General features: G+C 49.3%; 1 protein-coding gene across 5 annotated transcripts in view; it reads left to right on the top strand.

The window, feature by feature from the left end:
• The window catches only part of SLC36A4 (solute carrier family 36 member 4), a 94,795-nt gene that overhangs the window by 44,302 nt on the left and 22,748 nt on the right, over positions 1-27,745 (top strand). For all 5 annotated transcript variants that reach the window (XM_077341439.1, XM_077341438.1, XM_077341440.1 and 2 more), the window contains 4 exons: positions 2,014-2,241; positions 3,592-3,696; positions 9,262-9,431; positions 12,801-12,970. In XM_077341439.1, the coding sequence (XP_077197554.1) occupies positions 2,014-2,241; positions 3,592-3,696; positions 9,262-9,431; positions 12,801-12,970 (673 nt within the window). The remainder of the gene's footprint in view (positions 1-2,013; positions 2,242-3,591; positions 3,697-9,261; positions 9,432-12,800; positions 12,971-27,745) is intronic.

The following is a 27,745-nucleotide window of genomic DNA, read 5'->3' as shown; positions in this document are numbered from 1 at the left end:
CCAAGGAAGCCTTTTCCACTGAAGAACAGTCTATCAGTGGCTGCTACCCATTGTGACTGAAGGAAACCTCCACATTCAGAGGCACTGTCTCTGAATCCCGGAGCAGGAAGGCAACATTGGGGGGAGATCTTGGCCTCGCTGCCCTGGAACTCGTTGGCCACTGTGTAAAACAGCACGCTGGACTAGATGGACCCCCAGCCTGATCCCACAGGGCTCTTCTTACGTTCTTATGCAGCAGAAGAGAGCAAGAGTCCAGTGTCATCTGAAAGACTTAACAACATTTGTGGTAGGGTAGGGAGCCTACATGAGTCACTGCTGACTGCTTTGATGCCAGATTGAGGGCAACAAAGCTCGATCTATCCTTAGGTTCTTAAGAGTCTGTTCACATCACAACAGTAAGTTTGGGGAAGTGCGGTGTTTTTGTTCCTTCAAGAAGTTCCGAGGCATAAAACGGCCCCGTCTGAGATGAGTCGGCCACTTGGACAGAGAGTTTTGTTTTGCTGAGTCCTTTGGGGGCGAGGGCAAGGAGGCAGCGCATACCATGCCCTGTACCCAGATGACTAATTCGGTGTAGCGATGCACCGGGGGAAGTTCCTGTCACTTCAGAGCGGTGGTGGCCGGGCGATCGGAGCCGATGACGATACAGAGTCTGACATTGAACAAGCGGGGCCAGGCCGGTCTGGAGATGAGTCAGGTGCGCAGGCCGGCGTATCACGAGCTGCATTAAACTGTTGATGCTCTCCGCACAGTTTGTGGGGGACGGAACTGGAGGCAGGCTGCTCTCTCAAGTTTTTGCTGACTTCCTAAACTGGGTTTGGGGCTTAACTGTTCATGGCGTGTTGGGGTTTCAGCTTCTGGTGAGCTGCAGGTGGAGGGCCCAGGTGAGCCCGATCTCAGAAGCTGAGCAGGTCAGCCTTGGTTTGCACCAGGATGGGGAGACTGCCAAGGGAAGTCCAGGGTTGCTACGCAGAGGTGGTAAAGGGCAAACCACCCCTGAATGTTTCTGGCCTATAAAAATCAGACAGGGTGCCCTTAGGTTGACGGTGACTTCACACCACACCACTCCAGCCTTTCTCACCCTTCATAGAATCATAGAATCACAGAATCATAGAATCATAGGATCACAGAATCAGAGTTGGAAGGGACCTCATGGGTCATCTAGGACCCAACGAGGAACCCCCGAAATTCTGGTTCTCTTCAGGGCTCTTGTAGCCTGTATTGCTTATGCCTCATTAGAGAAGACATGAGATCATGTAGATTTCATGTTCTAGTCACCCTCAATTCTAGGGAATACCTTAAGCTGGGGAGCATTATAGTTCTCTTATATACAGGAGAGTCTGGAGCTCATTATGTATGGGGAAACTTTTTGGAGGAAAGTGCCGTCAAGTCGCAGCTGATTCATGGTGACACTATAGGGCAGGGATTCCCAGCCAGGGGGCCGCAGGCTTTCCTTTTCTGCCTTAATGGATGTGGCCGCAAGCTAGGGAACTGGTCACTTCCATCGCTGCCCCTTCTGAGGATGAGTGAATTCTTTTGTGGTTTCTGTGCTTGGGAGGAGATGGACCCTGCATGTCTACTCCTACCTTAAACTGCCTCCTGTCTCTCTCCCCCCCCACCCCCCGAGCCTGTCTGTTAACATGGGTGATGATGTCACTTCCGGTGACATGCCACTTCTAGGGGGTGTCGCAGAGAGGCGTGGCCAGCTGACCACTTCCGGGGCTCCTCAAGGCCTGAAGAATCATTTCAGGGGCTCCTTCATGGTCAAAAGGTTGGAAAAGGCTTCCATAGAGTTTTCAAGGCAAGAGATGGTTTGCCATTGCCTGCTTGCACATAGCAACCTGGGTATACCTTAGTGGTCTCCTGTCCAAATTGAGTTGAGGGCCAATCTTGCTTAGTTCCCAAGAACTGATGAGATCGGGCTGGCCCATCCAGGTCAGGGTATCGAAATGTATGGAACTCAATTGTTTTTTTTTTTGCAGCTTAAATAATCCACAGCCCATCTTTTTCCTGCAGGTATGTGAAGGATTTTTTGAACCTAAGTCAGCGGCTGAGAATGCCACCGCAACCAGCGGGTCCTCGGACAAAAAGACCGTCGACCTTCGGCTGTACATGTTGTGTTTCCTTCCGTTTATCATCATCTTGGTTTTCATCCGCGACCTTCGGACTCTGTCTGTGCTTTCCTTATTTGCAAACATATCCATGGCTGTCAGCCTTGTCATCATTTATCAATATGTCATTCACGTAAGTAGAGAGAAATTCCTCCCCTCCCTTTTTGGCTTTCAGTGCTGGAATCAATTGTTCCAACTTTGTCTCCTTCTGTGTTTGTACTGGGGAGGGGATCCTGAAAATGGTCAAGTCCAATCTCAACACCTTTCTAGGTATTCTTGAGATTTTTCCACATCTCACTCATGTGCTGGGTAGATACATGTCGCAGAAAGCATCCGGAATGAGATTTGTGACAGTAGCCAGGGAAAGCTGGTGCTACTGCAGGACAAAATTACTCTTGATAACCATCCCTTTTAGGAGATTGGGACAACAGGTGAAGGTTCTTTTTCATTCACCCATGTAATTTCAAGTGATCACCAGACCTGGAGACCAACACCTACAAGGAAAGGTTGAGGGACTTGGAAACATTCAGCCTGGAGAGGGGGAGATTGAAGGAGGACATGATTACTCTCTTGAAGTACTTGAAAGGTTGTCACTTAGAGGAGGGCAGGGAGAGGTTCCTGTTGGCAGCAGAGGAGAGAACTGGCAGTAATGGGTTATATTATGAGGGGAAGGTCATGGGTTTAAATTATGAAGGATATTAGGATTTTTTTTACAGTAAGAATGGTTTAGTAGAATAACTAGCTGCATAGGTGAGCTCCTCCTCACTGACAGTCTTCAAGCAGTGGTTGGATGTGTCAGGGATTCTCCAGACCAGGGGTACACATCTGTGTTTTGGAGGGGCGCCTTTAGCGGCCCATTTTCTCTGAGGCAGCTGGAGGCCCTAAATGACTGAAGGAGTGCTGGCATAACACTTAACGTAAGAAGAGCCCTGCTGGAGCAGAGCAGTGGTCCATCTAGTTCAGCATCCTGTCTCACACAGTGCCCAGGACAGCCTTTTTCAAGCTTTTGACCACAGAAGACCCTGGGAATGGGGTCAGCTGGCCACACCTCCCTGCCATGCCCCGAGAAATTACAAGTCACCGGAAGTGACATCACCACTCACGTTAAGAGGCAGGCTTGACGAGGACTAAAGGGGGGAGAGAAAGAATGTGGTTTAAGATGGGAGTAGGCATGCAGGATCCCCCCCCCAGTGCAGAAACCACGAGAGAGCTCATTCCCATTAGGGAGGGGTAGCAATGGAAGCGGCTGGTTTACTAGCTAGGGGCTGAGTCCATCAAGGGTGGAGGGTTCATGCCGTAGACCCCTCTGGAGCTCCCTGGTGGGAATCCCTACCCTAGGGTCTCTTGTTCCTTGCTTGCGTGGCCTTGGGAGCTGGCTGCTGTGGAGTAGCTCTGGTAGGCCCTAGGGACCATCTTTCTGACGGATGTTGTTCTCGAAGGAGTGAACGTCTTCACTCTAATCTCTCTCTGTCTCCTTCACCAGGGTTTGAAAAGCCAGTCTCTGAGGAAGCTGCCTCTGATTGCTGATTTGAAGAAGTATCCGCTTTTCTTTGGCACGGCGATATTTGCTTTCGAAGGCATCGGAGTGGTAAGTTTTATTTGCCACTGCGTCTAAGCGCCTATTCTTAATATTATAATTTGCTAAGCTGATCACTGTTGTGTATACCATGGTAAACGTCCCCCAGATAGGCAAATTCAGAGGTTTGGGCAAAAACAAAACAAAAAAAACTCAGTAGTTTATAACAGGAGAGAACCAAGAGGGGAGAGACAGGATGTGGTTTAAGGCAGTGGGTTGTGGCTCCTCCTCGCCCTCCTCCCCAGCTGCTGCCTTGGGGGCTGCCCTGCCACTCTGCTGCTGGCTCACGTTTGGTGCTCTCATGCGGCTGCCATGACTAGGGCTCCCCCTTGGCGTGGCATTGCACAGCTGCTGCTGGCAGAGCCCCCCTCAGCGGGAGGACAGGGCGCTGGTGGGAAAGCAAGTGGAGCAAGGGCTCAGGCGATGGCGTCTCTCGGCAAAAGACTTCCCCCCCCCCCCGGGCCTCAGTAAAATTGTCAAGCGTTGACCAGTCCCCAGTGATAAAAAGGTTGGGGATCACTGGTTTAAGGCAGGTGTGCAGGCCCCACCCACTCCAGGCGTGTTAACTATTTAGAGATCTGCTGATCAAAATGGCAAGGAATCTGGATCCAGATAAATGGAAAACAAGGATGATGTTTGTTGAGGGAATGCTACAAGTCTCTGGACAGGGAATCTTTTCTCATCAAAAAATTAGCAAGCATTCATATTACTAACACCCAGATGTTGTTAAAATCTGCCTGGCCCCAGCTCTCCCTCTACCTGTGCATTTACCTGCTGTTTGTGGAAGAAGCCTCAAACCATTGCCATATTATTACCTGCTCTGAAAATGAATTGTTGCTGCTAACATTTTTAACCTGCTTATGAAATTTAAATTTGAATTTTGCTTGGTTGTTTTGCTTGCAAATTTGAATTTTGCTGCTTCAGACCAACATGGCTACCCACCTGAATCTTTTAGAACAGGGGTAGTCAACCTGTTGTCCTCCAGATGTCCATGGACTACAATTCCCATGAGCCCCTGCCAGCATTTGCTGGCAGGGGCTCATGGGAATTGTAGTCCATGAACATCTGGAGGACCACAGGTTGACTATCCCTGTTTTAGAATGCTGTAATCTTTTCCTCAGTCACCACTCCATCAGGGTAGGAGTCACTGCTGACTTCTTCAGATACCTGCAGCCCTAGGTAGGGTCGTTCCAGTTCAAGCTCCCGAAAATCTGAACAGGATGGCACTATCTATCTTGTAAATTCATGAGTCCATCTCTGTGGGATACAAGAACACAGTCGCTAAGCTTCCTGGGAAATCTTCTGGTGCCCTCCGTTGGGATCTATTAATTGCAGACCCGTTCTAAAACCCAATTAGTCATTTAATGAGTGCCTTTTTAGAAGCGGAACATTTGATGTTGGAAAAATTCGGCAGCGGAAAAAAAAACGTCGTGTCCCACATGGATGGCCATGGGGCAGCTTCACTCTCCTTTTCAAAGTGGGTGATTAAAGTCTGCTTTTTAAGTGCTCAAATGTGAAAAATAATTGATCTGTGCTGTTCAAGCAAAAAGCGAGTGGCTTCTTTGTATCCTACTTATGCAAAGCGATTTCTGTCAGGAGCCCCCACCCCTCCCACCTGTTCATAAGGTGGCATAGATTTGATTACCTCAGCAAAATGGAAATCTCACATTATTTTTCAGACATGAAACTGTGAGGGAATAAAAGTTCCTCAACGCCGTAGCCTATTTCTTCTTCTCTTTGTTTTTCTTTTTTAAAATCTCAAATCCTGACTTTTAGAATTACAGATAATCACAGAGCTTTTCGGTTAAGAACCAGTGTTCTGTTTGCAGCCGGCAGGGTTCGGATTTGTAATTATTAGGCACCTGCAAGCTAAATTCCAAACTTGGCTTCTTCCCTGCCTTTACAAATCTCTCTCTTTTAAATACCCAGATTATCTTTTCAAAAGATCTCTCTTGGATAGTGAGAAGTAATGCAAACTATTTTTTTTATTCACTTCTCCTTGTCAGGGTGTTTTCTTTCGGTCAGATTCATTGTTATACCTCCCCGCCCCCCCCCCCCCCCATTCGTTCGAACCTTCCCATGGAAACTAACTTCATTCTAGTCTCAATGCCATTGGGATTTATTGATTTATACCCCACTTTTCTCCCCAATGGCTGAGTGTTTATCCCACCCTTTCTCCTCTCCATCATTTTATCCTCTAAAAACAACCCTGTGAGGTAGGCTAGGCCAACAGGAGGTGACTTGCCAAAAGTCCCTCAGCAAGCTTCCATAGCGTGAGTGGATATTCAACTCCGCATTTTAAATTTTTTTGTTAGCTGCTGCGAGCTGGCTGGGCCAAGAGCGGGGGCAGTCAGTCAGTCAGTCAGTCAGTCAGTCAGTCAGTCAGTCAGTCAGTCAGTCAGTCAGTCAGTCAGTCAGTCAGTCAATTTGAGCCAGTTTGGTGTAGTGGTTAGGAGTGCGGAGTTCTAATCTGGCATGCCGGGTTCGATTCTGCACTCCCCCACATGCAGCCAGCTGGGTGACCTTGGGCTCGCCACAGCACTGATCAAGCTGTTCTGACCGGGCAGTGATATCAGGGCTCTCTCAGCCTCACCCACCCCACAGGGTGTCTGTTGTGGGGAGAGGAAAGGGAAGGCGATTGGAAGCCGCTTTGAGACTCCTTCAGGTAGAGAAAAGCAGCAGATAAGAACCAACTCTTCTTCTTCTTCACTAATATCAGGGCTCTCTCAGTCTCACCTCCCGCACAGGGTGTCTGTTGTGAGGAGAGGAAAGGGAAGGTGATTGGAAGCCGCTTTGAGACTCCTTCAGGTAGAGAAAAGCGGCATATAAGAACCAACTCTTCTTCTTCTTCAGTAATATCAGGGCTCTCTCAGCCTCACCTCCCTCACAGGGTGTCTGTTGTGGGGAGAGGAAAGGGAAGGCGATTGGAAGCCGCTTTGAGACTCCTTCAGGTAGAGAAAAGCGGCATATAAGAACCAACTCTTCTTCTTCTTCAGTAATATCAGGGCTCTCTCAGCCTCACCTCCCTCACAGGGTGTCTGTTGTGGGGAGAGGAATGGGAAGGCGACTGTAAACTGCTTTGAACCTCCTTCGAGTAGGGAAAAGCGGCATATAAGAACCAACTCTTCTTCTTCTTCTTCTTCTTCTTCTTCTTCTTCTTCTTCTTCTTCTTCTTCTTCTTCTTCTTCTTCTTCTTCTTCTTCTTCTTCTTCTTCTTCTTCTTCTTCTTCTTCTTCTTTATATAGCCTATCCTTTCTGGTTGGCTTAGGGTGGGTAACAACAAGAAGCATATAGGATACCACACTGACTGTTTCTGGGATGTGGTTGGGTCTTTCTGAAGGGGGTATATTTTTCTGATGGAAAGGGAGACAAGGAATTACGGTGTGCAAAGGAATGAACGTTGGCCTTTCCCCCACTGTGCGGACAGAATTATGGACTTTACCAGCCCTTGATCTGAGCCAGCATGGCTCTTCTGAGGTCCAGCGTCTTAAGAAAGTGATCTGTGAACTTTCGCCCCTCAGCAGATGCTTTCATTGCTCCCCCTTCCTGTGTCCCAGGCATGAGTGAGTTCTCTTGTGGTTTCTGCATCTGGGAGGGGGCGGGGCCTGCACACCTACTCCCACCTTAAACTGCCTATTGTCTATCCCCACTCCAGTCCTCCCCGAGCCTGCCTGTTAACATGGGTGGTGATGTCACTTCTGGGGGCGTGACAGGGAGGCGTGGCCAGTTGACATCACTTCCGGGTCTTCTCAAAGCCTGAAAATTATTTCAAGGGCTCCTCCATGGTCAAGAGCAGGGGTAACCAAACTGCGGCCCTCCAGATGTCCATGGGCTACAATTCCCAGAAGCCCCTGCCAGCGAATGCTGGCAGGGGCTTCTGGGAATTGTAGTTCATGGACATCTGGAGGGCCGCAGTTTGACTACCCCTGGTCAAGAGGTTGCAAAAAGTTACCCTACGGGTTCGCCATGAGCTGACTGCAACTTGAAAGCACTTCACCTACATGCTTATCCTGCCTTCCTGCCCAGTCAGAACCACCAAGCCTGCTTTCAATTTAAAACTGAACACTATAAAAACAGATCATTTACCCGATTAAGAGCAAAAGTGAAAGATATGCATGTAAAAAAACCACACAAAAATCAATTAAAATGCAGGGCAGGAAGGCTGACACCGTGTTTGTGTGGTTCAAGAGAAAACACAACACCAACAGTGTGTTCAGGGACCGATTTCATATGTTCTGTGCATGAAATGTACAAGAGCATCTTCTCTACGGCTTGTGGAAACTTTAAAGGCTGCTAAACTCTCTTTAAAAGTACAGTTTCAAATAGCTGAAATCAAGGGAAATGTTGATTTCAAACTCCCCTCATTTTTGTTTCAGATTAAATGGGCTCAGAAAGATTGGGGCCCTTATAGACTGGCTGAGATGGTGTTTATTTCCCTCCCCAAAAATGTATTATTCCCCCTGCCCTGGATTGCTTTCCACACATGAAAATGGCCTGACAAGAAGCCTTCCCCCACTGGCTTTTTAAAAATAAAGGAGTGTCCCTTTGGGCCGTTCCCTGTGGTTTCCTGTGTGGCTGCAGGGAAGCCATGCTAAAAACAAGCACATCTTGTCTGGCCCTTAGGCAGCTGTCGATCTCCCACAGTGGATAGGTGTTGCCTTCGGCATGGAGCTGCTCCGAAACAACCTCATTCCAAATGATAAAAACCTGTCCTAAACTCCTCTGCGGTATACAGAGTGAGAGAAGCATGGGAGGATCCTTCTGACCTTGTCAAGCAGGCCTGTTCTTCCAGGGAATCCTTGGATACGGATTGTTGATGATTTTTACCAATTTTCAGGTCCAAAGGAAGCTGTTAGTACACAGAAGAAGAGTTGGTTTTTATACCACACATTTCACTCCCCAAAGGAGTCTCAAAGTAGCTTACAATCAATCACCTTACCTTCCTCTCCCTACTACAGACACCCTGTGAGGTAGATGGGTCGTCTGAGAGAGCTCTGACAGAACTGCTCTTTGAGAACAGCTCTAATGGTCACCTAGCTGGCTGCATGCTCTCTAGCACTTCCAACTTCCTAGTGATCCCTGGCCCCAGAGAAGCTCGCGTGGCCTCAACCAGGGCCCCCAAGTTGGCCCTCACCTGGTGGAACGAGCTCCCAGAGGAGATCAGGGCCCTGACGGAACTTGAACAGTTCTGCAGGGCCTGCAAAAGGGAGCTCCTCCGCCAGGCATTTGGTTGAGGTTGACCCATGCCATCACTTCCCAAGGGCATCTCCTGGCCCCCACCATAATTCTGCCGAACCCACTGGGCTACCAGTATGAGTTAAACGAATGCTTCCCACATTTTTCTACTGTTCACTTCATTCACGATTGTTAATCTAAGTTATCTGTATTGTTCCTGTTCTGTTCTATGTGAACCGCCCTGAGCCTTCCTGGACAGCGGTATACAAATATAACAACAAATAAATAAATAAATGTGGAGGAGTGGGGAATCTAACCTGGCTCTCCAGATTAGAAGCCGCAGCTGTCGGCCGCTAGAACACACTGGCTCTCTCCCTCACAGGCCTCGTCTTTCTCTTTCAGGTGCTTCCCCTTGAGAACAAAATGAAGGAGCCCACTCGCTTCCCGCAGGCTCTGAACATCGGCATGGGGATTGTGATGACCTTGTACATTTCCCTTTCCACCCTGGGCTACATGCGCTTTGGGGATGAAATCAAAGGCAGCATAACGCTGAACCTGCCACAAAACAAATTGTGAGTAGATGCCCCTCAAAATAATCAGGCAGTCTTCTCCGAGGTCCTCTGGAACATTCTATGAAATCTAGTTCCACGTTTGTTGAGCTGCAATAGTTGTGTGTGTGTGTGTGTGTGTGTGTGTGTGGGGATGTTAAGGAAGAACGATGAATTCAGTTTTTTAAGAACTGGAGCCTGGTAGGCTTTTCCTAACCGTCGGGGAGCTGACATGGCCTCTCCCTGAACAGAAATTGGAGGTGTGCATCACATGTTGTACCCACTGCTTATCTTTAGCGTGCAAAACTTTCCCACTCTTTGTGCAACTGACCCCTTCTCTGTCCTTTTTTTCTCTATGAAGCTCTTCTCTGGTTGTACTTCCTGACTGGAAAATGGCAGTGTTAAAGTATCTTTTTTCACCATTAGGCAAAGATTTAAGATTCTCCCAGTGATTTTGATTAGTGAACCTAAGGTTGATCTGGCATATTTTAGAATGTTTCTGTCCTTCTTCCTACCCTTACCCCTAATCTGCTGTTTAACCTTATGTCACTCAAGGGTCACAAAATCATAGAGTTGGAAGGGGCCACTCAGACCATCTAATCCAACCCTCTGCTCAATGCAGGATCAGTCTCAAGCATCCAGGATAAGTCTTTGTCCAGCCACTGCTTGAAGACTGCCAGTGAGAGGGAGCTCCTCACCTCCTTAGACAGCCCATTCCACAGCTGAACTAGACTCCTAGAATCCTTGAGTGGAAAGGGGTCATCCAGGCCATCTAGTCCCACCCCCTGTGAGGTAGTTAGGGCTGACAGAGCTCTGACAGGACTTCTCTGTGAGAACCGCTCTAACATTGATTAGTCCAAGGTCACCCAGCTGGCATCATGTGGAGGAACAGAGAATCAACCTGGCTCACCAGTTAACAAACCGCCCCTCTTAACCACTACACCATGCTGATCATAGAATCATAGAGTTGGAAGGGGCCATATAGGCCATCTAGTCCAACCCCCTGCTCAACGCAGGATCAGCCCAAAGCATCCTAAAGCATCCAAGAAAAGTGTGCATCCAACCTTTGCTTGAAGACTCACCACCTCCTTAGCCATGGGAGCTGTGAATATCCTGCAATGTGCAGGGAGTTGGACTAGTTGACCCTTGGGGTCCCTTCCAACTTTATGTTCCTGTGTGTATTTTTCCACAATTAATTAGAATTTCCAGTTCTCCCCCCAAAATTGCCATTGTGTGTTGCTACCCAGTTATTCTTCTTTTCCCTCCCTCTCCATATCTTCTAGCTGCGGCAATTGTTCCAGCTGTTACTATAATGTGATCTGGATAGAATGAGATTAAGACAACAACTAGCTTAAAGTCACAGATGGGTTTTTAAAAAAAGGTAGCGCAGGGAGATGTTGTTGGGAAACTGTAAGCTAACAGCACCATTTAGTATTTCTTAAAATAGTCTCACTACGAGAGGTTCTTGAATGCTTTTCACTGCTTACTCATTGGTATGGAAAACTTGCTTTGAAGTTAATTAAAGAATGTTGTCTGTTGAGCTTTGAAGTTGATGAAGCAATTCCTTTTTCAGGTTACGGCTTTTAATGGGGCTTTCGACCCCCTTCCCCCCCTCCCCGGGTACCAAATATTTTCTGCAACTTTAGAACAACTCTCCTTTTGGAGTTTGGAGATCTCATCCATGCGTGATTCTTTAGGATAGCGATCCCCAACCTGTGGGCCGTGGACCACATGTGGTCTGTCGACTAATTGGAGGTGGGCCGCGAAGGACGCCTTCTCCCCCCCCCCGGCCCTTTACTTCACCCCCCCCCCGGCCCTTTACAACACACTTTGGGTGTCTCCCATCACTCCCAGATGGGACTATCTCATTGCAGAGAAACAAGCTCAGGGTTCCCATTGATTTGTCATTGTCATGAGTTAAAATTTCCATGAAAATCAAATGTTCCTGATGTTCCTTGTTGTGGCATGTCTGTATCTTATTTTGAAGGGATGTTTAAACATTACCATAGCGATCAGAGAGCGTTAGGGCAGTGGTTGAGAGTAGAGGAGTAAACTACCCCCCCCACCGGGCCTCAGTAAAATTGTCAAGCGTTGAGTGGTCCCCGGTGATAAAAAGGTTGGGGACCACTGCTTTAGGAGATGCTTCAAAACCAGTCTTTGTTCATGGACTTGGTTCTGATGCAGCCAGTAGGAACAGATCTGAGCGGGCCAGTCGCAGGTCTGGAAAGGTTGCTGTTGAAGGGGATGGAAAGTGCTTTGCTTGTCCACCCCGCCCCTGTTACCAGAAATGCACGTACACATGTGTCCTGCAACACGTGTATATTCAGCTGTGGGGAATGAACTTAGCGAGAGGTGGTAATGTAGCAAACTGGATCATTTGCCAATTTTTACAAGGTGATTATACCCTTAAGAACTCAAGGGAGACAACAGGTATATAGTATATAGTAAAAATAATAACCATCTTTATTGGAAAGAAAATAATAAAATAGGCAAAATAGATATCGAGAACACTTGCAAGCAGTCATATAGGGACTTCTCAGGGTGGGGTGGAGACGCATCACATTCTTCTCATTGGGGAGCCTCCCAGCGAATGGACTGGGACTAGGAAGTGTCAGGGTGTTCATTAGCAAGTCCATCAGGAAGTGTTGTTCTTTTCTAATGAACTCCACTTTCTGGTGATAATGATCCTGGATGGATTGGACTGGAATACCTGAACCCATGCATGATGGACAATGTGAATTATAAAGTAACTGGCAAGGAGTAAAAGGAGATAGAAAAGAATCAGAAGCTGATACAGTGAACTGTTCAAGCAGAGAACTCTGATCACAGGGGTGGCCAAATTGGCTCTCCAGATGTCCATGGACTAGAGTTACCGTGAGCCCCTGCCAGCATCAACTGGAAAAGGCTTATAGTAATGATAAGTCCATGCACATCTAGAGAGCCACATTTTGGCCATCCCTGCTAGAAGATTTGCAAATGGGTACAGGAGAAATTCCAGCTTTATATGACTGATGGAGTTCCTTGACCGGCCCAACAGAGAAGACTCTAAGGAAGATCAGGGAGCAGTCCTCCATAAATTCATTTCAAGAAGTGCTAGTCTTAAAAGGAGGAAAAAAAATTGGAACGTCTCAAATTCAAATGCAGTATGCCTGTGAATAACAGATGGTGAGCTCATGCGGGATGGTGAACATCTGGAGGCATCTGGGTAATTACTAGGCTTGGAGCATCGTTGGGTCTAATTTAGCAAAGCAAATTCCGCTTTTACGGAAGTTGGAAGCAAAGAGAAATGATTGACGTGTGACAAACAGCCTTTCGGGCAGTTTTCTTCTCTTGCAGACAAACTTGTGTGTTGTAATCTGACCGACACGTGTTCTCTCCCCCCGTGTCCCACAGGGTGTACCAAATGGTCAAGATTCTCTATTCTTTTGGGATTTTTGTGACCTACGCCATTCAGTTCTTCGTTCCCGCAGACATCATCGTTCCGGCTCTCACCTCTGGAGCTCAGCAGAAGATGAAGCTGTTCTACGAGCTGATGGTGAGGGTGCTCTTGGTCTGCTCCACATGTAAGTCAAAAGGTGAAATTGATTTGCCTCCCTGACCATTCTTCAGGCAATTGAAGCTGGGAGGTTGGGTGACGACACTGAAGCATGTTGGGTCTCAGAATGACCTCTTGGGATGCTGAAAATTAAAGCCTTACGTGTCTTGGGACCAGGGTCATCTTTTCTCGTGTGTTCCTGTCCAGGAATGAAGGCCCTCCTGACCGTGCCATCAATCAAAGAAGCTTGTTTGATGGGTATACAAGAGAGGACCTTTTCAGTGGTGGCCCCATACTCCCCTTGGGAAGTATGCCTGGCCCCTTTATGTTTGATCTTTAGGATGGTGACGTCCTCTCCCTCCAGCAACCATCCCTGCTGGCCACTGTTAATACCCAGCTGAGGAATTATCCTGAATGAACGGATTAGAACAAATTGACACGTCAACCCAATTGTGAGATCAGTTTAAAGACCAAGCCATCAAAACTTAAAAGCTAGGCAACGCATGGACAGCAAGTTTGAGAACTTATCCCTCCCCAATGGTTAAGATTTGAACAGGTCACCTGGAATCATACCTGTTCATGAAAGTGCACAAAATTTGTGTTTGCCGGGTAATCCTATTGCAAAATCCCTTGTAGTCATCCTTATTAAACACGACAAAACAATTGCATCAACCCTAAATTTGTGAGGTCGCAATACAATGCTATTTATTTCATTTAAAATGTTTATTTTCTGCCTTATGGAACTCAAGATAGAGATAAAATAAATAACATCATGTTCAAAAATATACAAAACCAAAATTTAAAATCTCAATTTTTTTAATCAAGTGCAGTCCTAAATAAAACTGTCATCAGCTGTGTACTAAAGATCTGGATTTGATTTAAGTGCAGCATATTGTCGGGTACTATAAAATAATGCCAACACATTCAGGCTGAAAGCATGTTAATGCAGGAGCTATACTTTGGGGGTGAGGTGGGGTGGAGGAACTCTTCGGATGGCCTCCCCCTCCCCATAGGACCTGGAAAGCCTGCAGACAGCTGTTATGGAACTCACCAGCAGGGGGCAGCTCTCACGCGGCAAGGATCTGCAGCCTCCGAGCCACAGTTCTCCTCAGATATTGGAACAAAACTGAAAATTAGTCTTTATTGAGGGAAAAGTCAGGGAGCCTCGGATGGAGATCATACACAGGCAAAATCATGAAGATGCCGTAGCCCTGAAAGGCCGGGGCAGCTATACTCTCAGACCGCCCGCTCCCAGAACTGCATGGGAAGGTTCATTCGCACAGTGGACCCATTTGATTCAGGAAGTGTGTGAAATGCAGGGCCAGTTAGTCTGGAGAGCAGCCAGGGAGCAAAACAACCACACAGCCCCTGCATGGCATATTGAAGAAGAAGAAGGAGGAGGAGGAAGGAGGAAGGAAGGAGGAGGAAGGAAGAAGGAGGAAGGAAGAAGTGGGAGGAGGAGGGGGTGGTCAGGGGTGGGGGACAGAAAGTGATTGGCCGGCCACTGGACAGACAGGAAGCCAGTTGGAGGAAGAGGCCACGGTAAACGGTGCAAGTGTTCTCAAAAAGGACTGTCGTGTTTGCCTTGGGATTTCCAATTTAGGTGTCGCTTCAGGCCTCTTTGATTAACGCTGAGCCCCTCTGAGAACTTGGCCCAGAGACATTGGAACAATAGCCCATGGTGCAAATGGCCTTTTAAAACAGGTCTCAGTTGTCGGTTTGCGGTTTGTAGTCTGTTCTCTCGTAGTCTTATGAACCTGGCAGCAGGGGCTCTCCGCAGCTTCACAATCTGCGCTGCCATCAATAAAATGACAGCCGGAGTGCGTGTGCATGTTGCCTTCTGCTTGCAGAACACTAGAGGGCGCCAGAAGATGAGCCTTGCCTTCCTTCTCCCTGTCCGGAGATCTTTTTCCAAACCTTCCGGGTGGAAGGGGCAGGATATTGCTCCTACAGTAAGCCCTTGACCAAGTTTCACGGCAGCCGAAACAGGTTCAGGCGTTTTAATTCATGATAAATCAAAAGTCCCATGGCTCCTTAAAGACAAGTGCTGTCAAGTTATGTGTGAGTTATGACGACCCTATAGGACAAGGATTCCCAACTGGGGTTCCCTGGAGCCTGGGGTTCTATGAGAGCTCCCTGGCCTTTCCCTTGTAGGGATGGCCCAATTGTGGTTCTCCAGATGTCCTTTGACTACAGTTCCCATGAGCCCCTGCCAGCACCGGAGAGCAATGCTTATGATCTCTCTGTTCAAGGGTCCCGCTGTCATGAACAAAAGAACGTGGTCCACAGTTCCCCTCACAGTTCCGTCTAAACATCCGGAAGAAGTTCCTGACAGTGAGAGCAGTTTCTCAGTGGAACAGGCTTCCTCGGGAGGTGGCGGGTTCTCCATTTTTGAAGAGCCACCAGACAGGGAAGCTGATTCTGTGAAGGCTCAAGGGGATTTCAGGTTACAGTGGATAAGCGATAGGGTTGTGAGTGTCCTGCATAGTGCAGGGGGTTGAACTAGATGACCCAGGAGGTCCCTTCCAACTCTGTGATTCTATGAATGTCTCACAAATTTATATGAACCAGCTATTAGGAACTGTGGTGGCAGAGATAGTTTGTTGTAAGTCAGATCCTATGATGTAATTTTGTGTCATTTAATGTATCATCCTGTTAGCATCTGTGCCTTTGCCTCACTTCTGTGTTTAGACTTCTGGGTGGTTCAAGAAACTAAATCCCGTTTCATTGCATAGCGCAGCCTTATCTCAACCTATTTATACCACTGAGAACCCCCTGAAACATTCTTCACGCTTTGAGAAGCCCCAGAAGTGGCGCAATCATGCAGAATATGATTGGGAAGCAGAGCTGTGTACAAGGCTGCACAGGGCTCTGACCCTTCCCATGCCCCTCCAGGCCCATCAACCATTTGGGGGCGGGGGGTTGGGTTGACATGACCATATATGGTTATATCACCCAGTAAATCTTTTAACAAATTAAAAAAAATTAATTAGCTCCCACGCATTCGGGAAATGCTTCCAGAGCTGTCAAGAAACCCCAGGGTTTCATGAAACCCTGACTTAGTGACTATCCTGGCTTTGGGATTACATCACTCTGCTTTAAGTCCCAGTGAGAAAGGTAAAGTATAAATAATGTAAAGAAATACATCCATATATACCCCACCTTTGTCTCCAACGCATAGTTCTGCTTTGGCTCACACAACTGCAAAAATTTACATACCGTAAAAGCCCCACACTTGTTTGTGGGTTGACCCCTAGGGGTTGACCTTGCTGCTGTCATGTGCCATGTCAATCTTGGCATCGATCAGTCTTGACTGGAGTTGTTCTCCTGGGGTTTACCCCTCCCATCTGGTATCATCGCCTGGCCTTCTGATGAAGAAAGCCTGAAATTGTTATGGAAACGTCTTATCTCCTGTTCTCACTTAACCATGCAGAGGCTGTGTGGTGGTTTTGCTCCCGGGCTGCTCTCCTGACTAACTGGCCCTGCATTTCACACACTTCCTGAAGAAGAAGAAGAGTTGGTTCTTATAAGCCGCTTTTCCCTACCCAAAGGAGGCTCAAAGCGGCTTACAGTCACCTTCCCATTCCTCTCCCCACAACAGACACCCTGTGAGGTGGGTGAGGCTGAGAGAGCCCTGATATCACTGCCCGGTCAGAACAGCTTTATCAGTGCCGTGGCGAGCCCAAGGTCACCCAGCTGGTTGCATGTGGGGGAGCACAGAATCGAACCCGGCTTGCCAGATTAGAAGTCCGCACTCCTAACCACTACACCAAACTGGCTCTGAACCATATGGGTCCAGTGTGCGAATGAACCTTCCCACACAGTTCTGGGAGCGGGCGGTCCGAGAGTATACCTGCCCTGGCCTTTCAGGGCTATGGCGTCTTCGACAATGATTTTGCCTGTGTATGACCTCCATCCGAGGCTCCCTGACTTTCCCCTCAATAAAGACTAATTTTCAGTTTTGTTCCAATATCTGAGGGGAACTGTGGACTGCCTTCCTTTGTTCACGACAGCGGCACCCTTGAACAGAGAGATCATAAGCATGACTAAACTCTTCACTTTGTTTATAGCCTGTGGTCGTCAGGAGCTTTGAGTTCAGAAGGAATATTCTTCGGAAATGCGTGGTTAAATTTAAATGAAAGATTCGGCCTCGCTCTTGGGTAACGAGTAAGCAGTCAAGAGGCCCGCTAAGAGTATGCATTACCATTCTTTTGGACTCCCTTCCACCCTTGCTTTGCGCTGCTGGTTTGGTATTCACTTCTTAATCTCATCTTACTGTGAAACCTATTGTGACTGTGGTGGGTAGCTGTCTGCAAAGATCTTAACTCTACAGGAAAGAAAGGTACCTGTGCTCTTTGTGGTCTCACCTTTGTAGCTCAACTGGAATTCTGCCATTAGGGGTAAGCAGTTTTGGGAAAAGGCAGAGTTGGGGACGCTGCTAGCAGTTTCTCACTGCATCCGAGAATTTGAAGGCACATGTAGGTTGGAAGGTAAAGGTAAAGGTATCCCCTGTGCAAGCACCGAGTCATGTCTGACCCTTGGGGTGACGCCCTCCAGCGTTTTCATGGCAGACTCAATATGGGGTGGTTTGCCAGTGCCTTCCCCAGTCATTACCGTTTACCCCCCAGCAAGCTGGGTACTCATTTTACCGACCTCGGAAGGATGGAAGGCTGAGTCATTCTTGCAAGGAAAAATTTTGGGGACATTCAGTCTATCCAGGGCTGGAACATTGTGTACATAGTGCTTTTTTGTGTATGGCGGGGGGGGGGTAAGAATTGGAGGGAAGAGGTGGGAGTGAAAGAAAATTTGAGCAGCTGCCAGAGGTAACCAGAATTATTAAAACAACACAACTCTTATTTTTTGTTGGTTTGGTTTGTTGTTGTTGGTTTGGTTTGTTGGTTATTTCCCCCCCTCCCCCCTCCCCCTAACTTGTCTGGCATTGTCAAAAGTGTTGTTTTTTTAATTGTGATCCTCTGTGGAAGGGTAAGTGCGAAGGTGTACCTGTCATGTGCCAAAAACAGAGGATCCTCGCTTCATATTAAGCTGCGTGACTCTCCTGTGTTGACCAGTCTTTGTCTTCACCCATCTGATTTTAATGGCAACTAATGGGATCATTACAGTGTTATTCAGTTGCACGTCAACCTGTGTGTGTAATTAATACATTGCCACCTGCTTACGATAGTCTTTTATTTCCTCCTGTGGCTGTTTCGGGTTGTTCGTTGTCCATGGAATGAATCATCAGACTTGGCCGAAATCTAGACTTTCCCTACATGGATTATTTCCCTTGGGTTCTCTGCTATTGGGAAGTGGGGGTTTTGCCCCCCTTCACGACAGTATCATCGTGCATTTGTGCCCCTCCTGGAGTTTCCCTGGCTTTTCCCCTATCTTTCCCAGACTGCTTTGCTGTTAAGTTTTGGGAAAGATCCTAGCAAAGCCTGGAGGGTGGGCAGTATACATGCCCACCTGGGGCCCCTCCCCTTCCTACTTCCTCCAGGCCCATCATTGGACACCCTGTGAGGGAGGGGAGGCTGAGAGAGCTCCGATATTACTGAAGAAGAAGAAGAGCTGGTTCTTATAGGCTGCTTTTCTCTACCCGAAGGAGTCTCAAAGTGGCTTACAGTCTCCTTCCCTTTCCTCTCCCCACAACAGACACCCTGTGAGGTGGGTGAGGTTGAGGGAGCTCTGATATTACTGAAGAAGAAGACGAATTGGTTCTTATATGCCGCTTTTCTGTACCCAAAGAAGTCTCAAAGCAGCTTCCAATCGCCTTCCTTTTCCTCTCTCCACAACAGACACCCTCTGAGGGAGGTGAACCAAGAGATCCCCGATATTACTGAAGAAGAGTGTTTCTTACATACTGCTTTTCTCTACCCAAAGGTATCTCAAAGCGCCTTACAATCCTCTTCTGAGAGGCTGAGGGAGCCCTGATATTCCTGCTCGGTTAGAACAGTTTTATCAGTGCTGTGGCAAGTCCAAGGTCACCCAACTGGTTGCATGAAGAGGAGCGGGGAATCAAACCCGGCTCGCCAGATTAGAAGTCCGCATTCCTAACCACTATGCCAAGCTGGCTCTTGACATTCTTTCATGTTCCTATGTGATATATATGATATATTGTTATGTGTGCTTGATCCAGCGCTTGTTCATTCGGTGAGCTACGGCGTTTCTTCTTTTCGTTCTCCATCACGTTCCATAGTCTTTCACATCTGAGGCGTCTTGCTCGTGCTCCAAGCACCAAGAGCCAGAAAATAAAATTATTAGTGGTGCTAAATGATGTCGCGCAGCGGCAATTAGCAACGAGTCAGCCGTCAAATGCCAAGAGCTTCGTTTAATGCTTGGGAAAGATAATCTGAAAAAGCCGAGTGCACCGTCATGGTTAAAGCGTTGGATTTGCGAGTCTAGTAGCTGAAGAACGGTTGGCAGGAATGAGTAACACTCTTGCTTTCAAGTTGTCTATGAATGACTATTTTTGCTTCAAGAAACCTCTTAAAGCAAGCAAGCCAAAAAACCCCCCCAAAAAAACAAAAACCAACTTGAAAGCTCGAGTTGCACGTGTTGTGTCAGAGATAACATTTAGCCGGAGACCTGAAAAATGGCAACAGAACAATTACTCCCCCCACTTCCCGCTGATGCCGTCACCATAAATCAGTGCTTAAAGCAGCTTTCTCGGATAAGTTTGTCGCATTTTACTTCTTCCCGTCTCTTCATACCCAATGACGTATCATACAGGTTTTGTCCTGCAGAATTTGCTTAACAAAGCATTTGAAATTCCTATCAGAGTTACTGTAACTACAGTTTATTGTTAGGCTCTGGAATTCCTAACCTGGGGTGTCCGTGGGCACATGCAGACCCCTGGGAGCTCTGGAGGGGGGGGGGTTGTAGCTTTCCCCCTCCTACCTTAATGGACTTGGCCACAAACTAGGGAACTGCTTGTTTGTTTGGCTGGGCTGTAAAAATCAAAGGGGGGGAGAGTAGGTTGTGCCATGATATGGGGGGGAGGGGGGATCTGGACTGTCTTCTCAGCTCCTGCCATTCTTTTAAGCCAACATGAGGTGGAGCCGTTGTAGTAGTAGTAAGGTTGTTGGTGGTGGGGGGAAAGGACAGTAAAGGGCATGGGTGGTGATGTCACTTCCGGGGACGTGTCACTTCCGTTGTGCATGACAGGGAGGCGTGGCCAGCTGACATCACTTCCGGGCGTCCTCGATGCTTGAAAATTTATTTCAGGGGCTCCTCCGCAGTCAAAAGGTTGTAAAAGGCTGCTTTTACGAAATCAAAAAAGGTTGCAGAGCCGTTTTTAAACTAAATCACGGAGGAAATCCAACAGAAGATACAATGTCTGGTTTGGGATAATTCATCTCTAAGAGATGAAGGGGTTGCTGCTACTGGTCTAGAGGGAAGTAGATTAGGACTGGCCTTGGTGAGGGTGACAAACAATACTGACTGCGTGGCAAGGTCTAGAGCAGGGGTAGTCAAACTGCGGCCCTCCAGATGTCCATGGACTACAATTCCCAGGAGCCCCTGCCAGCATTCGCTGGCAGGGGCTCATGGGAATTGTAGTCCATGGACATCTGGAGGGCCGCAGTTTGACTACCCCTGCTCTAGGGCAATACATTGCTCTAAGAGTGAATAGGTGTTAGTTCTTTAATTACCGGGGTGCTTCTCTTTGTCTTCATCTCAGAGCTTCCTTCTGTAACTCCTCCTGCTTAAAGAACAAAATAGTTTTTATTCAGAAGAGAAACAACTATGTATACAAACAGGAGAGGAGAGGCCTAATTTAGCTATTGTCTGCAGGCGTTCTGTTGTTCAACTGTTCTGCAGGCAGTTTGACTATCCCTGGTCTAGAGGCCACAGGAGGGAAAATGATAGATGTTTCTATGCAAATGCTAGAAGGGTCTGAGGTAAAACGGGGGAGCTGGAATGCTTAGGGACAGAGGAGAACTTGACATTGTGGGCTTTAAAGAAACTTGATGGACTGAGGATGATCAGAGGGATGCAGTGATTCCTGGATATAAATTATATCAGAATGACAAGGCTCAAAGTGGATCTGTATGTCAGAGAGGGTAGAAAGTCCGGCAGAACTGAGAATCGAAGAGAAATAGATTTGCTTAAAAAACACTGTGGGTGGAAACATTTCCCAAAGAGGTTTGTTATACCCCACCGTATCAAAGGTTCGGGGATGACTTAAACACGGTAAAAAATTAAGGCAAGAAGCTAGATGAAATAACTGTGGGATAATAGGCGATTTTAACTACCCACCCATTGATTGGGTCAACATGTGTTAAGTCAAGAGAAAGAGGCTGGGTGTCTAGATAGTCTCAATGACTGTGCTGTGAGCTGATGGTCAATGAACTTACCAGGGCGAGGCAATCCTGGACTCGGTCCTCGGTAATGCCCAAGACCTGGTGAGAGAAGTAAATGTGATAGCACCGCGACTATAATGCTATTAAATTTAGCATTTATGTACGTAGGGAATTGCCCCCAAAGACCAACTCAACCACATTTAACTTTAGAAAGGGTAATTTTTTCTCAAATGAGGGTGAGTGTGAAGAAGAAACTGAAATGAAGGTAAGGACTTGTTGGTGGCCATTGGGCCATTGGGTAGTGTGACCAACCTTGGCTTCTGCCTGGTGGAATGAGTTGCCAGTCAAGCTCTAGGCCCATAACGGAGCTAACAAAGTCCCATAGGGGTTACAAAATGGCACTGTTTTGCTCTTCTATGGAGGGGGCTAAGATACAACCGTGGGCCTCCCCCATTTCATGTGCTCACTCCCTGAGCCCTCTTGCTCTGTTCCATCTCCATGCTGTCCCTGTCCCTCCCACATAGAATCATAGAATCATAGAATCATAGAATCATAGAATCATAGAATCATAGAATCATAGAATCATAGAATCATAGAATCATAGAATCATAGAATCATAGAGTTGGAAGGGGCCATACAGGCCATCTAGTCCAACCCCCTGCTCAACACAGGATTAGCCCAGAGCATCCTAAAGCATCCAAGAAGGATTGTCAATCAGCCAATCAGAAAAGCACATGCCTGTGGAGTCCCTGAAGACTGAGAAGAGTGACTGAACGAGACAACGGTGGTTGTGGAAAAGACAGAAATGTTAAAATTCATGTTAAAATTTAAACTGGATTGTTTTAAATCTGGCTTTATGTGTTGTGAGCCGCCCCCAGCCTGCTCGCAGGGAGGGGCAGCCTAGAAATAAAAACAAGAATAAAAATATAAATAAATAAACTTAAAGGATAACCTGAGCATATGTCGCTCGTCCATTTTTCCTCCGCGAACAAGCACAGTAAAAGACAGTCTTTTGTGTCTTTTTATCCCTTAAGTCGCGCTAGAGAAGCTTTGGGAGATTTCTGTTGGGAGAGTGGTAGGCGCTGAACTACCGAATTAAGGAGTCTCTCGCTTTCTCTCTCTGGTCAAGCCTGTCACAAGTTGTGAAAAAAATAAATAAATGAAGTGACAATGATAAAATATTCTGGGGAATCTCAAGTGTTGTCCCTGAGCTTGCTGCCAGAAATCACTGGCCTCTTGTAAAACTCCCTGAAAACGGTCATTTCTCCTGGGCAGCCTGTCATTGAATGCAGATGATAAAGTATCTTCCCATGGCTCTAATACGCCCGGTTAATTTGGAATGTGGCTGAAGGGGAAGAAAGGCTGCTGTTATCTTGAACTGAAGAAATGAGCTATTTATGAGGTTATGTCAGAAATATTTTTTTTAATTTAGCAAATGCTTAAAAAACAAACAAACACCAAGAAGTAGAAACAAAGGCTTTCTGGAGAGCTTTGATTCACAGCCGCGATTGCCATAACCGATAGAGAGTTTGGTAGACACAGCTCTTCGAAACAGTCAGCTCTCTATTAACTCCTAACTCCAACCAAACAGGGAATGTAAGAACAGCACAAACTTATATACTGATTGGCTAGCCTGACAAACAACCTGATTGGTCATTAATGGGCACGGTTCATTGGTCCATGAGTTCATGCAAGTAGAGTCTCTGATTGGCTGATTGACAATCCTTCATTTGCATAGTTGTTGGCATTAGGAGATCCCATATATAACAGAGTGGATGACTTGATTCCCCTACCACCCCCTCAAACCTCTTGGCCATCATTTGAAAGGTGATTCCTAGGGTTGCCAACACTGGGATTGGAAATTCCTGGAGATTTTGGAGGTGGAGCCTGAGGCGGGGAGGTTTGAAGAGAGGAAGGGCCTTGGTGGCTTATAAGGCAAACACTCTGAAGTAACGATTTCTCCAGGGGGGACTGACCTCTTTGGTCTGGACAGAAGTTGAAATTCTGGGAGATCTCACCTGGAGGTTGGCAACCCTGGGTGTGTTCAGTGCCGTCAAGTTGCTTCCGAATGATGCGCCCCCCCCCCAATTAATGTCCTCCTAAACGACCTATTATTTGCTCAGGTCTTGCAAGTTGAGGGCCGTGGTTCTTTGATTGAGTTCCTCCATCTCAGAGACTCCGCTTGGTGCAGTAATTTAGAGCAGTGGCCTGTAATCTGGGGAACCAGGTTCAGTTCCTCACTCTTCCACATGCAGCCAGCTGAGTGACCTCGAGCCAGTCACAGTTCTCTCAGAACTCTCAGCCCTTCGTGCCTCACAGGGTGTCTGTTGTGGGTAGAGGAAGGGAAGGTGATTGTCAGCCACTTTGAGACACATGAGTCCTTCTGGGTGACCTTGGGCCACCCACAGTTTTCTCAGAGCTTTCTCAGCCTCACCTTCCTCACAGAGTGTCTTGGTGTAGTGGTTGGGAGTGTGGACCTCTAATCTGGCGAGCTAGGTTTGATTCTGCACTCCCCCACATGCAGCCACCTGGGTGACTTTGGGCTCGCCACAGCACTGATAAAACTGTTCTGACTGAGCAGTGATATCAGGGCTCTCTCAGCCTCACCTACCTCCCAGGGTGTCTGTTGTGGGGAGAGGAAAGGGAGGGCGACTGTAAGCCACTTTGAGACTCCTTTGGGTAGAGAAAAGCGGCATATAAGAACCAACTCTTCTTCTTCTTCTTCAGTAATATCAGGGCTCTCTCAGCCTCACCCACCTCACAGGGTGTCTGCTGTGGGGAGAGGAAAGGGAAGGCGACTGTAAGACGCTTTGAGACTCCTTCGGGTAGAGAAAAGTGGCATATAAGAACCAACTCTTCTTCTTCGAGGGGAAGGGAAGGCAACTCTGAACTGCTTTGATGAAGCCTGATTAGTGACCTTTGGCCAGTCACAGTTCTCTCAGCTCCCTCAGGCCCACCTACCTTACAAGGAGCTGTTTGTGGAGAGAGGGAGGCTGTCAAGACCCCACGATGCTCATTTGATTCTGGACACAGAAACAACTTCAGGCAGTCTTCAGTTCAAAGTCCATAAGGGGTTTTTATTAGTCCCAGAGTGCAGAAACGGGCAAACGATCACAACAGGCAATCATTGTTAATGACAAGTGGCATTGGAACGTACCAGGCGCATAGAGGCTTTAGCCCAAAGCCCCGCTTCACACGGCTGCTTTCGCACCAAATTCTTTTCCCACCCGAGAACTCTGCATTCCCCAAAACTAAAGGGACCCAAGGACATTCAGTGCTTCTTAGATACTACACAGGCCTCCTTTAAAGATAAAGAAAACACTCCAGTGACCCAGGGATGAAGGAACTGGGGAGGGGTAGGGAGAAAGTTGTCGTGGTTCGATCCTTGGTGGCTTGGGAACCAGACCGAACCCCGCCATCAGAGGCGCCCGCGATCACGGAGGTAGGGCATGGTGATCACAGGCAAGCCGGCAGCTGGGCGCCCCACCCGATCGTTGAGGTGGCAATGGCCGCTAAAGAACCTCAATGTCCCCCTCCACCTTTTGACAAGGGCCCGGAGATGGCCCTTTGTTCCAGGAAAATGGGCCATCGGGAACCCCGGAAAACCTCGCATATGTGCATGAGTCATGATTGTATCAGCATGTTCCCTCCGGAAGTACTGGGTGGGGCAATACAGCCAAAGGAGGTGGGTTTTGTATAAAAGAGAGCTTCCACCTGGAGTTCGGTGGAAGCTCTTACTCCATACCAGCGGACTCCACGTTGCTGAAAATAAAGCTTGTTCCTGTTGTATCGTCCACCCGGCCTGGCGTGACGTTTTCTTCAAGGGGCACCCTGTTTTTTCAGTTAGCAAGCGGGTTCCCGACATCGTAAGAGCTTCCCCCCGAACTCCAGGGTCGGCATCGCATCCGAGCGCTTATCGGGACGGATCCAGAGATGGCGTTTTCAAGCAACGAGGCGGTCTCGACCCCCACGAACCCCGGGAACATGGGTTTAATGTCCCCGGGAGATTTCCTCCGAAAATCGGGGGGCCAGGAGCAGCTGTCCGGGACCCCGAGACCCTCGGCAGCGGCGGCCAAGGGAAGGCGCCGGGCCATGGGGTTCCCAAGCACGGCGGGGAGCGCGCCGAGGTCTGGGGGGTTGGCCCCAACCTGGGGCACCCAGCCGAGGCAGGCGCTTCGCCCGGTAAGACCTGAGGAATCCCTAGAGGACCTGCGGCGGGCCATGGCGGACTTGGCCAGGCGCTTGCAGGCAGCTGAAGCCCGTGAGCAAGCTCGGGCCGGGCCCGGAGGGACTGGTAATACAACGGCGGAGGGGATCGCGTCGAGTGAGGACGCCTCCAGCGACGAGGACGAGCCCGGCACTGGTGAGCGGGCCCCGGACCCCGACCCGGAGCAGTTTTCAGTCCCGAGTAGGCGAGACGGCCAGCGGAGAGGCGAGACAGCAGAGGATCTCGGGGGAGCAGGTGAGCCAACGGGGCGGCGAGAGCCGGACCAACGCAGGAGCGACGTGCAAGGCAGGGAGCGGCACGGCGTCGTTGGGCAAGTTGGTAGCCGGTGGAGCGGAGCAGGACGAGACGGCGGACGCCGAGAATCCCGGATCCGGAGGGGGTCGGACTACTCTCCAAAACGTTCCCCCCCAGAGCTTAAGGCGCGTTTCAACGGGACGCCGGACGACCTCCCGCAGTTCCTCCTCCACGCGCTGACGCATGCCCGGAGATATGGAGACCGGTATGAGGACTCCGAGGACTTGGTCTGGGGGGTGGCCTCGTGTCTCCAGGGCAAGGCGGGTCAGTGGTACCTGGGGTTGGCCGAGCGCGGCGACCCGGCAACTCAGGACCTGCAGGACTTCGTGGTCGCGCTCCGCCGACGATTCCAGGACCCCCAGGCTGAGGACAAGGCAAAGAGTCGGATCAAGGGACTTCGACAGGGTACTAGGGGGGTTATGGACTATATAGACATTTTCCGGAGGGAAGCAGGCAAGGTGTTCTCCTGGAACGAGGAGACCCAAATCGAGTACTTCCGGGAGGGCCTTAACCCGAAGCTCAGGGAATGGGCCGTGATCAAGGGGACGGAAGAAGATCTGTCTACACTGGAGGGGTGGTGTTTCGTGGTCGCCAAGCTGGAAGCCAGCCTGGGTTGGGCCGCCGCACCCCCCCGGGAGGCCAAAGGCGGGTCAGCCGAGGCGCCAAGACCGGGCCCCGACAACTCTCGCCCCAAACGACCCCCGAACCCCGAGCGGGAAAGGAGACGCCGGGAAGGACTGTGCCTGAAATGCGGGGGGTCAGGACATTTCGCAGCAGCGTGCCAACGGCAAGGGGGGGAGGACCGCGGGCTCTCCCAGGGGGGAGGTGCGACACGCCCCCAGCAGGCACGCCGGGCGGAGGACCTCCGCAACGAACCGGGAAGCGTCCAGGCGACGGGAAACGGCCAGGACCTGCTGTAGACGGCGCCGGGCAGCAGGTCCCGCGGTGCGAGGGAAAACCCCTACAGCATGAGGCGCGACCTCCGAACGTGGTAATTTTAGAGCTCCGGAACCCGGAGAACGGACTAAGTTGGGTGGGGGAGGCTCTTTTGGACTCTGGATGCGACCACAGCATGGTCCACCCCCAGATAGCCCGGGCTTTGGGGCTACCGAAGCGCATTCGGAAGGTTCCCCTGGTTTTCGTCCAGATGGACGGCAGCCCGATTCAGGGGGGACCTTTCGGGGAGGAGGTGGGTCCTATCGCCATCCACATAGGGGACCACCAAGAGCTGCGGTGGCTGATCCAGGTCCCCGTAGCGGGATATCGGGCGGTGTTGGGCCTGGATTGGCTGAAGGAACACAACCCCGTGGTGGACTGGCGGGCGGGGACCCTGAAGTTCGACTTGACGGTGGGTGCACGGCATCGGGTCCCCCGCGAGAATTCCAGCCACAAGAGGACGGCGGCGCGTCCCAGGGGAGCGGCGGCGGCGCAGCAGGAGAAACCAGAGCCCGAGGTCCCGCCAGAGTACCGAGACCTCGCAGCCGTTTTCAGCGAGCGGGAAGCGGACGAGCTACCCCCACACCGCCGCACGGACTGCGCTATCAACATCCCAGAGGGGGCGGTACTGCCCAAAGGGCGCATCTACAAAATGAGTGAGGGTGAGCTCAAGGACCTCCGGGAGTTTTTGGAAAAAAATCTGGCCCGAGGTTTCATCCGGCCCGCTTCCAGTCCCATGGGAGCTCCAGTCTTGTTCGTCCGGAAAAAGGATGGGTCCCGACGGCTGTGCCAGGACTACCGGGGCCTCAACGCCATCGCAGCGGGGAACGCTTACCCCCTCCCGCTGATCCCGGATTTGCTGGCCCGGCTGGGCAAAGGGACTCTGTTCACTAAGCTGGACCTAAGGGAGGCGTACTACCGGGTACGCATCCGGGAGGGGGATGAGTGGAAAACGGCGTTTAACTGTCAATTGGGACAATTCGAATTTAAAGTGATGCCGTTCGGTTTAAGCGGGGCACCTGGGGTTTTCATGAGTCTAATTAATGAG

The sequence above is a fragment of the Paroedura picta genome, chromosome 6 (genome assembly GCF_049243985.1).
Source record: "Paroedura picta isolate Pp20150507F chromosome 6, Ppicta_v3.0, whole genome shotgun sequence".
Classification (NCBI taxonomy): Eukaryota; Metazoa; Chordata; class Lepidosauria; order Squamata; family Gekkonidae; genus Paroedura; species Paroedura picta.
This window is presented reverse-complemented; position numbering and strand designations above follow the sequence as displayed.